Raw genomic sequence first — 11,180 nt, forward strand, 5'->3', positions numbered from 1 at the left:
CCCCCTGCTGCTCCCATGGCATGGTCTGAAAGGGTGACCATGTTCTGCACCCCTCTAGATCTGCCCCTGAATATGCTGTATCTTCAGAAATAAAGTTTTTGTGACAACAGTAACAAGACTCTGGATCCTTTACATTAATAAATTAAAGTAGCAAAAACCAGATCTGTGTGGCATGGCAGTGAGTTGGAGTCTAAAATGAGGGGTGTCAGACATAAGAACATAAGAAGTGCTATTTACTGGGTCAGATCATGGGTCTATCTTCCCTTGTCTCATGTGTCATAGTGGCAGAGAGCTGATGCTGACACAGAAGGTGAACAGGATATGACCAGGGTTTTTTCCCCACACTGTTCCTCTCACTTGCAACCTCCAGCATTTAATGTCTAGGAAGTCTGGCCTTTATCTCTGCCCCTGCTGCTGTGGCAGTGAGTGGGGAGCACAGGCAGACCCCAGCTCAGGTCTGTGCCAGTGAGACAGGGAGGGAGGAATTAAACCCCTTCCCTGGACTGTTCATTTAGACTACTGCCAGGGCTGGCCATGCCCCCACTGCTGGAGCAGCAAGTGGAGAAATGCCTGGAAGGCCCATGATGGTGGGACAGGGGAAGGAGGAGGGGAATAAACCTCTTCCCTGCTCCCTTACAGGGCCAGAGTCTGGCCAGGCCCCTGCCCCTGCGGCTAGAGTGGCAAGGGGGGCAGAGCCCTGACATGGTTTCCTGGGGAGTGCAAGCCTCTTCCTGGCAGGGGGGGTGGGCTGCACTGCAGGTGGGGCCGTAGGCGGGGTGGGGGGTCAGAGCTGCCATAGGCTGCACGGAGTGGCAAGTGGGGAGAGACTCTGATGGGAGCAGCATCCCCTGTCATGGTGTCATGGAGCATGAGCCTCTTTCCAGTTGGGGGTCACACTGCGGGTGGGGGTGAGGCAGGTCAGGGCAGGGTGGGGAGAGCTGCCATGGACCGTGTGGGGTGAGTGGCAGTGGTGCTGGGGGGAGGCTTGGGGGGCTATAGCTAGCCCTCCAAGTCCTGGTGCTGCTGCTCATCCTGCACAGTCCATGGCAGCTCTCATCCCCCTGCTCTCACCCCTACCTGCAGAACAACCCCCTGCTGGAAAGAGGCTTGTACTCCCCAGACACCATGAGAGGGGGTGCTGCCTCCATCAGGGTTGCTTCCCCCTTGCTGCTCCAGTGGGCAGGGGTGGGGGCATGGCCAGAGGCCAGCTGACATAGTCCCCTTAAGCCCCAAGCAGGGGGGAGGTTATTTCCCCTCGCTTATCTTGCTGCTTGCCCCACACAGGGAGCAATTGGTGGTTGGGGCTAGCAGATCCCACTGCAGTCCCCCAGGGACAGAAGGGATAGAGGAAGAAATAAACCCCTGCCCTATCCCCTCTGCCTATGGGGCCATGCCAGCTGGCATCGGGCCACACCCCTGCTGTTGCAGCAGTGAGGGGGGAGCAACAGGCAGACCGTGGTTTGGGTCTATGCTGGTGGGACAGGGAGGAGGTAATTAAACCCCCTCCCTGGCCAGTTCACTCCAGGATACTGCCCAAGCTGGCCACACCCCCACCAGCACAGCTTCCCTGCAGCTGAGGGCTGTGCTAGCGCCCCCTGGCTTCTGGCCTTAGCCGCTGCAGGCATGTGCCTGCATTTCCAAACTTAACAGTGAACGTCTGTTCACTTGCAAATTGGTTCAATCTATGCACATTAGACTAACCTGCAAAGACTGAATAAATTCAGGCTCCAGCTTTTTGAATGTCTGTCCCTAGCCCAGGAAGTCATCTAGTCCAAATATTTTCACTGAAGCTATGAGGAGACTATGAAAGAGATTCTGCAGTCTATTTCAGGGCTGCAAACATAAGACCAGCAGTTCAAATTCAGTCCACGGAACTGTTCTACCTGGTTGAGCTGCCCTATATCATCATCTAAGTTACTAATGAAAATATTGAATATATACCCGCCCAGAACTGACCTCCTATTTGAAATTCCATTCCAGTTAGGCAACAAACCATCGATAAGTACTTTTTGAGAGTGGTGTTGTTTTTTTTTTTAAAGCAGTCATGGTAATTTAAATCAAGACCATGTTTTTCTTGTTTGTTAATCAGATCACGTCGTCATTTGGCAATCCCACACGGTCAAGGGTGATCACTCCTCATAAAGGTAAAGTAAGTAAAGGATTGTAGATGAGTCTGTTGAGGGAGGGTCGAACCACGGATTTCTTAGTCTTGTCTCCTTTCCTTCTGTTTCTGTCAAAGATCATGTAGGCAAATGCCAAAAGCCACTAAGTTCAAGATATATCCCACCTGCTGCTTCCTCATTCCCTCTTACCCTGTCATAAAAGGATATTTGATTTTTTTTTTTTTTTTTTTTGCTTTTTTGATAATGTTTTCTAAAATCTTTCCAGGAATTGAAGTTAGACTAACTGGTTTATTATTCATTGGATTTTCCTTTTTGCCTCTTGTAAACATTGGCACTACATTTGGCCTTTTCCATTCCTCTGAGGCTCTCCCCTGTCTTCCATGAGTTCTCAAAGATAATTACTAATGGTTCAGGGATTGCTTCAGCCACTGCCTCAAATACTCTAGGGTGAATTTCATCAGATCCTGCCAACTTCAATACACCTGACTTATCTAAATAATCTTTAACCTGTCCTTTTCCTGATTTGGACTGAGCTCTTATGCCCTTAACATTAATTTCACTAAGTATCTAATCACAAATTGCTTTGTTTTTCAAATACATTGAATACTCCAGCCTTCTCTGCATCATCTATTATTTGCTCTCCTTCCCTGTTAAGTAATGGCCTGGCATTTTTAGTTGCCTTCCTCTTTCTTTTTAATTTTTTTTATAGAATTTTGCTTGTTACCTCTTATCTGCTGTAAAATATTTCATGGGTCCCTGAGCTCCTATCAATTGTTGCACTTTTAACCCCCCTTTTTTTAAAGTGATTTTTCCTTCTTATGTTAAAATAAAAAACCCAGGCCCTACAGGAACAGCAAAGATGAAGAATAGAAACTAAAGTTTGAAGGGCTGAGTAAAATATGTAGGGATAGATTCATCCAGGGGATCCAGCAGCCAAAGGATAATTCTGGTAACAAGGCTTCTGTACCTGGGAGATTCTGGACAGGGAGGGGCAGGTAGCCAAGATGCATATCGGCTCAGTGCCCTTTCTTAGCATGATTCCTAAGATTGCTAGAACACAGTTCAGGATGATATTGGTTCTGCCCAGGACTCTGTCAGCTTAAAAGCAGATGTCTTGATCTTTTTTAATCTACTGCTGTTACAGGTGACACCTAAGTGATTCCTGTGACTATTGGACACTAGAGAGATGCAATGTCTCTCTTTTTTGAAAGTTGTGACTGACCACACCTTGCTTATACCCAATTTCTTTGTTTCCCTGATAGGCTCTGCTTCAGGAAACAACTAGGAATGTGCGTAGTAGTATCAAGAATGTAAACTCTTTATAGTTTTGGAATCAATTGAACAGCTACAGTGAGCAAGGTGTTTGCAAGATCAAGTTCTTCATTTCTCCTGTTGTTGGTGTGACTCACTACCTAGCAACAGGGGGAGAGGGGGAAAAAAGAAAAATGAAACATGAAAAATGTGGTTTAAAACCTCAACAACTGTCAGGGGAACTTATGACAGCTCCCAAAACTGCTTTGATTTAAATGAACTAGATTTCAAGTTGATTGTGTTCCTTTTTATTCCATAAAAGAAATCATCTTTATTTCTAAGAAGCAGACTGTTCACAGAAGGTTTCCTTTACCCAATTAGCGGGAAAAACATTCAGACGATTTAGAAAGACAAATGGGAAACGATTTTAAGGAGTTTTTCTTCTTTCAACTGTCATATTCTTTCCCTTCTTTTTGTATAGTATTTTACATCAGCAGAGAAAAGAGAGTGGAGGAACGGAAAGGAGGGGAATCGCAGCCTGCTCTCCCCTGTAGAAAGACCTGCAACTTCTGCAGGTGGATCTATGGGTCAAGGATTGGACTTCTAAGTCACCTCAAGACCCATTAATGTGCAGTGGTAGAGATCATCATCAAATCAAGGGATTGCTACTGATGCTGCCACCATCGGGGTGTTCACAGTCTATGGACTCGGATATAAATTTCAGACTGCATACTCCATTCAGTTCATACCATATCTCCTACAGTGCTAATGGTAGATTTCCACAGAAATTAGATGGGAATGTAACCATCATATTGTAGCTTCACTCATATTTGTTGTTGTTTACACAGTTCCTTATAGTCAGAGACAGGTTCTCTCAATGTGAAAACATGATCACATTCAGTCTCCATTACTTCTCTCCTTTGTTTTCCTTCCTTCCCCATCTTTCTTTCTTTATTTTCTCCCCCCACCCCACTTTCCTATCTTTCTGAGTCTCCTGTGTTCCTTCTTGGGTTTTGCTTTGTTTTGTTTTGGGGTGGTTTTTTTGCCTGCATCAAATCCCAGTGCATATTCCAGGTCCTGAAGTAATCAGCAAAGCTAATAGGAATGATGACATAGAAGCACCATCAGTCTCTTTGGAATTGCTGTTCCACTGAGATTAAGAGGGACAGGGGAGTTCGCTCCTTTATGCCACTCCTCCAGGCTGGCTGCAGATTCTGGCCATGTTTGTAGGATTTGCTCTGCAGTCATGAAGGGGCTAGAATTTTTTTTAATGGAAAGCTTAGATTCTGCACAAACTGAAAAAATCATCCAGACAACCCAAGAACACCCTGTACGCCATATTGGTTATTTATGATATAGTGATCCAAATATTTCCACGTTAGTTCCTGTTGTTACTTTAAATGCATTATTTGAGAAAAAGACTTCTAGGACAATGCAATCACATGTGATGCTAAGCTGTGATATACTGAATATTGCCTCCTTATTACTAGCACTTATTGTTAGAGACATATTTCTAAAGATTGCTGTGTCAGAATCTGAGGCTAGGTACAGAGGTTCAAAAAGCTTGAGGTGGATTTGCATGAACTTTTGCAGCTTTTTTTAAGTGCCCTAGATTAGTCCATGAGTGAACAGAACTCATGTTCACCCTTAGGGGCAGGGGGGCACAGAGGTGGCCTGCACTGGCCAAGGCCAGCAGGCTGGGAGTGCTCACTGCAAGCTACTGAGGATTCCAGGCTTAGCCAAGCAGCTGGCCATGCCTGATTGGCCAGTGCAGCCCCAGCCCCTGCCTCCCTTGCCAGCTGTCGGCTGTCAGAGGGAGCTGGGAGGGAGGGAGGGAGGGAGCCCCCTGCCATACAGGCCCTCCCCGCTATGCTGGTTCCAGTCTGGGGGTGCCATTTCCCCACACCCTGCCCTTGGTTCCCAGCACAGCAGACAGGTACACAGCTCTGAGCCATGGCAGCTGTCAGCAACATCTGGCAGGGGGACAGTGGAGGACAAAGCACCCTGCTGTGCAGGCCTGGACCCAAACCAGCACACTGGATGGGGGGGCAGGGGGGAGGGAAGGGAGGTCATGTAGAAGGGAGCTCTGCTCCCCCCTGCTCCACCCAATTTCCCTGACAACCACGCAGCTCTGAGCCACAGTTCCTGGCAGTGGCTGTCCATCAAGCTGGGAACCAGGGGTGGGGGAAAAAATCAGAGCCCCCTGCCATACAGCAACCCCCACCCCCCCAGCTTCCTGGCTTGGGTCAGGGGTGCTGGGCCAGGTCCACACAGTGGAGGGTTTCATTCGACCCCCCACCCCAGTTCCCAGCCCAGTGAACAGCCACAGACAGGAACCGTGGCTCAGAGCCGGGCTGTCTGCTGCACTAGGAACTAGTTGCAGGGAGGGGGAGAACAGAGCCCCCTGCTGTGCACACCCATCCCAGCACCCCCCTATAACCCGCTCCTCGCTGCCACCCCCCGCAGCTGCTCAGACAAGGGACAGAGGCTTTTCTGGCTTCTGTCTGTGACAGCCTAGCCCAGTTGGCCTGGCACTTACCCGGAGCAGACACACACCATCAAAGCTAGCACACTGTCCTGGGAAGGGTGCCCGGTGGGATGCTGGAAGACAGCAAACGAAGGTGATTTGCTATGAGATCTGGGACAGAAGTTCAATACGCTCAGTGCCGTAGCAATGAAATTTGGCACCTGGGGCAAAGCCCACAGAGACAGCCCGCACACGCCCTGCACACAAATCTGGGGGGCACATGCCCCCCCTGCCACATGCTTGCCCGAGAGTGCACACAGTGGTGAGAGTTGCCCTTCCCCTGTCCCCGTGCCCTCCAAATGAGCCACTCACACCTCCATCCTGTGCCCTGCCCCAGTTGGGCAGCACCTGTTGGTGCCCCTTTGCTTTGGTGCCCAGGGCAGTCACCCAGCTTGCCCCCCTGCCCATCCCCCTCTTGCTATGGTTCTGGGTAGGCTGCTATAACCTAAACCAATTAAATCTAATACTACATCCAGCCAGATCTATCTTACATCGGGGTCTGCTTTTAAATCAGTCTTGAACTTCTGTTTTGGTACAGGTTTAGTCCCGTTTCCAATCACTTATATACAGGTTGTGTGCAATGTCTCTACCTAGCCTAATGCCTACTGCCCTTTCTCTATTCTTCTGAGTACTGCAGCTCATTGACTAATCTTTCATATGGAAACACATGCAGCTCATTATGTTTTGGGCCATGTACTTTTTCAAGTACCTACATTTTTAAATTTTCCAAACAGTTAAACTATGCACTGTTAAACTATGCACTCACTATTTTGCAAGCAGAGTTGCTGTAATGCTGGGTACCTGAGATCTAAGATCCCAGACAAGGACATTCATTATTTCTTCTTTTTTATGCAGTCACACAAAAGGGGCAAGACCTTTGTTCTGTCTTAAAAATCATGGATCAGATCTTTTTCAGAAACTAGGGATGATCTGAATCAAAGTGTATAGGCACAATACATGTATGTAAGTCCTACCAAAATCTTTGATTGTTGTGCTTGCAGATTGAGGGCACATACTCAACAAGACTGGAAACAGAATTAGAGCTAGAAGGTACCATAGGAGATTGTCAAGTCTAGCCCTCTGCTCAAAGCAGGATCATCCCTGTCTAAAGCATTCCAGATAAATGTTTGTCTTACCTGGACTTATAAACTTCCAATGACAGGGATTTCACAGCTACTCATGGTAATCTGTTTCGATGCTGAGCACCATTCTTGAACTTAGAAAGTTCTTCCTTATATTGAACCTAAACCTTCCTTGTTGCAATTTAAGCCTATTATTACTTGTCCTGCCTCATTGGACAGAGTACATTTTATTGGTCTCCTTTATAACCAATTTTCTTTGTATTTGAACACCACCCCCTCTGTCAGTCTTCCTCATATGTCATGTTTCCTCCACCTTTAATCTTCTCTGTTGCTCCCTTCTGGACTTCTCTTCAAGACTCCAGTATGTCTTGAAGTGCAGTGGAGTGCTAAAGCCTCACCAGCGTTTCCTAGAATGGAAGAATCACTTCCTATGACTTGCATAAAATGCTCCTGCTGTTATATTTCAGTATGCATTAGCTTTTTTGAAACAATAATACTTTGACTTATATTCAGCTTATGATCCATTATAGCCCCCTGATAATATTTTGCCTTATGTGGCCTAACCAGTTCTTCCTCATTTTGTATTTAAGTGTTTGATCATTCCTTCCCAAGTATAGAATTTTTCACTTGTCCTCACTGAACTTCTGATTTTTCTAAATTACCATCATTTTGAACCCTAATCCTGCCCTCTAAAGTGTCTGCTACTTCTTCTAATGTGGGGTCATCTTAAAAATTGTTAAAGACGTGCTTGCTTCTGTCTTCCCAGTCATTAATGAAAATATTGAACAGTACCAGACCTTAAACAGACCATTAGTGAAGCCTTGCTGCCTTCCCCCAGTTTGACATCAAGCCATTGATGACTAGTCTTTGACCATGATTATCCAAATTTCCTTTACTTATGAGAATAATATACAAGAAAGTCTCTAAAGCCTTGATAAAGTTGAGATCTGTAACATCCAGTGTTCTCCTCTGCCCTATCCACCAAGTCTTTCATCTTGCACTGCTCTTTCCAAATTATTAAGTTTGACATTTTATTATAGAAGGAAATCAGTTTGAATATGCACAGGTTGCTCTTAATAAATCCACGTTGGCTGTAAGGTATCATCTTGTTATCCCTTAGGTGCCTATAAATAGATTATTTGATTATATGCACCTGTATTTTGTCAGGTTTCAAAATTAACTGACCCACCTATAATTCCACAGGTTATCCCTTTTCCCTTTTATAAAGAGAGACATTATATTTGGCCTTTTCTAGTCTTCTGGGACCTCACCCAAGCTCTTTGAGTTCTCAAATATAATAGCCAACAGCTTTGTAATTACCTCAGCTGATAAAGATGAATCTTATCTGGAACTGCTGATTTGAAAACATCTAACTTAAGTAATCTCTAAAGTGTTCTTCCTTCTCTAGGTTGATTTTAAACCCTGCCATCTGTGCTGCTAACTGTGCTTATCATCTGATAGCTGGCCTTTTTTTGTGAAGCCAGGAGCTAAAATGGCATGAAACACCTCAGTCTTTTCCAAATTATCTATTATTAGCTTCCCTGCTCTATTCAGTAACAAGCCTACACTTACCTAGGTCTTCCTTTTACTTCTATCTTATGTATAGACTGCTTTTTCTTTTCTTTATGTAGGAACCTACTGATTTCGTGATTTTTGCAGAAACTATGAATTCAGTCGGTCCCCGCAAAAAAGTGTGAGGACTGTGAAAAGGCATGAAACTGGCAGCAGGTAGGGGCAGGGGAAGAGAACTGCAAAAACAGAAAATGGCACAAAACCCTGGTGTCCTGAAGCACAGGGGCAGGGAGATTTTTGCAGCAGGGTGCAGCAGCCTCCCTCACATCCGATTGGCTGAGGGGCTCCAGAAGTCCTGTCCCTTCCTGGAGATTGGCAGGTGGCCATTTGTCAATCTCTGGGGAGAGATGAGACTTTGGGGGCCCCTTGACCAATCAGAGACACTGGGGAGTGGCACCACACTGTTGAGAAAGTGGCACATGGTGTTGCACTCAAACCACAAAATCAGTTAGCAGCTGCCCTGAATTCAGTAGGTCCCTACTTTTATGTCCCTGACTAACCGTATTCCTATGCACGTGTTAGCCTTTCCAATTTTGTCCTTATATGCTTGTACTCTTTCTTATTAATATTGGCAATTTTTCACATTTGTAAGATTCAACTAATTTTAGAACTCAATGACTTGAAAACATTTGGGAGTTTCAAGTAATTGAGTAACTAATTTTCAGCCAATCCAATCTCTTTCTCCGCTTCCTAGCTTTCCTTTGCATTGGGATAGCATGTTCTTTCATCTTTAATATTGCCCTTTATGGAGCAACTAGCTCTCCTGGACTCCCTTTTCCCTTAGACTTGCCTCCCATAGGATCTGGCCTACCACTCCTCTGAGATTGTTAGTCTGCTTTTCTGAAGTCTAGTACTTTTATTCTGTTGTTTTCCTTCCTTCTTCTTCTTAAAATCATGAACTCTATTACTTCAAGATTACTGTCATCCATGTTGTTTTACACTTCCAAATGTCATCCAATTCCTCCCTGTTTATAAGTAGCAAATTGAGAAAAGCTTCCCCTCTATTTAAGTTGCTCTACCATCTTTGTCCCCAGCTGGTTATAATAGTGGTAGACTCTGTCTCTGCACTGCTGTATTACCCTCTCAGCAGATATTATGCTAAAAAAAGTCCCCCATAAGCACAAGGTCCTGGGTGCTTTCAGGTGAGTAAGTCAGGGTGCCTGGCCTTCCTGTGCAGTGCATTGGGGAAGTGTATCACCCAAGAAGCACAATCTGAAACACACGCGTGTACAGCACAGAGCTACCTAGAACTAGCCAAGAGAAGTGCTAAGCACTTACCTCTCTCCAGAAATGAAATACTTGGGTCAGGACCACAGACAGACTCCATCCATTTGCAATGCAGAGCCCAGAGCACTCTCCTTTTGAGGAACTGAGCAAGGCTCACAGTTTTCTCTTAAATTTGCCTCTTGAGACAGCAGTGGAAGTGCACAATACCTGTGTGCTTAATGACCAGAGCACTCATCCGGGAAGAGGGAGATCCAGGTTAAATTACTTCCTTGAAGGGTTTGAAGTTACATTTGCTGTCTCAAAAAGAGTCCTGATTACTCATTTGAGATCTCCTTCCCTGCTCCTGCTGAGGCTGGGCTACTATGTAACAAAGAGGGGGAAAAAAGGTCTGTCACAGATGATATGATGGAGGAAGCAAGAGAGCTAGAGCTATCCCACAAGAGAGGTCCCAGGGGTGGATTGTACCAACCGCCAAAATTTCAGCTTGTGATTTACATGGGCCCTGATTAGAACGTTATAATCAGAGCGCAGAGTGCTCTGAATTCTCATGGTTACAAGCACACATTTTTTCCCCCAGCAAGTCTCCCTTACCATTTGTCTAGTATTTAAGGTTTTTCACATTGAACCTCTGTAGTCATAAGCCTTGATTTATGCTTATAATTCCCGTAACTCATATGTGGCTGCTGTCAGTTCCCTCTCTTCTTCTCATTTACCACATTCAGGTGACATATGGCTTACATACTTTACAACGTACAGTGCTGGGCGCACACTTTTGAGCATGTGGCTCTAAGGGGATATGTATATACAGGGGCAGATCCAGTGGGTTGCACTCGTACCCTCCTTTGATTCCTGTTTCACTCAAGGTTTAAAACCAACTGCCTGGCAGTGGCAGCAGCATGTCTCGTCAGGCAGTACTGAGGGAGTCAACTGACTTCACGGCAGATCCATAATCCCTTCTAAACTCTTCAATCTACAAGTGTTAGCAACCCTCTCTTCTTTCGAATGGGCTTGATGTTCCCCCAATGAACCAGCGAACCATTTGCTCTGCCCTCCCATAGCTGCTCCTGGTAATGAAGCTCCTATTTTACAGCCCTGAAGCTTGTTTTGAACTCATTCCCAGAACCTTCTATTCGGTTTTGCTTCCATGTCAAACTGACTAATACAGCCCCAAGCCCCTCACATAGTAGTTAAGCCTCTAGTTTATTTTTACCTGGAGAAAGAGCGGTGTTGCTGTATATGCAATGGCACCTCACCACCTGCACCCAGTGCTTTTCAAAATGCCAGCTCCTCCCACACTTGTTTTTGCCTTGATGTTACACTGAGCCCCCCTAGTGCTAGTCCCCCAGCATAGCACTCAAGCGTCTCCTGCCTCTTTCACGGGAGAAAAGTGGCTGGCGG

The 11,180-nt window shown here is 45.8% G+C and overlaps 1 protein-coding gene and 1 long non-coding RNA gene across 7 annotated transcripts in view; one reads left to right on the top strand and one right to left on the bottom strand.

Annotated features, from left to right (window-relative positions):
- LOC106722676 overlaps positions 1-4,829 on the top strand; it is a 9,314-nt gene extending 4,485 nt beyond the window's left edge. Inside the window, exons 3-4 of the long non-coding RNA XR_001358676.2 lie at positions 2,090-2,144; positions 3,856-4,829. This is a non-coding gene — a long non-coding RNA (uncharacterized LOC106722676). The remainder of the gene's footprint in view (positions 1-2,089; positions 2,145-3,855) is intronic.
- The window catches only part of ALOX5AP (arachidonate 5-lipoxygenase activating protein), a 34,694-nt gene that overhangs the window by 23,140 nt on the left and 374 nt on the right, over positions 1-11,180 (bottom strand). Inside the window, exons 1-2 of one of the 6 annotated variants that reach the window (XM_025213636.1) lie at positions 10,993-11,170; positions 9,834-10,139 (exon numbers count right to left, since the gene is read on the bottom strand). The exons of 1 other annotated variant lie outside the window; for it this stretch is intronic. In XM_025213636.1, coding sequence (XP_025069421.1) covers positions 9,834-9,882 — 49 coding nt within the window. In that variant the 5' untranslated portion in view covers positions 9,883-10,139; positions 10,993-11,170. Of the gene's footprint in view, positions 1-9,833; positions 10,143-10,992; positions 11,171-11,180 lie in introns of those variants that run through there. 4 more of the 6 variants (XM_025213638.1, XM_025213634.1, XM_025213635.1 and 1 more) reach the window with 4 other exon arrangements.

Source organism: Alligator sinensis, unplaced genomic scaffold, assembly GCF_000455745.1.
Source record: "Alligator sinensis unplaced genomic scaffold, ASM45574v1 scaffold406_2, whole genome shotgun sequence".
NCBI classification, from domain to species: domain Eukaryota; kingdom Metazoa; phylum Chordata; order Crocodylia; family Alligatoridae; genus Alligator; species Alligator sinensis.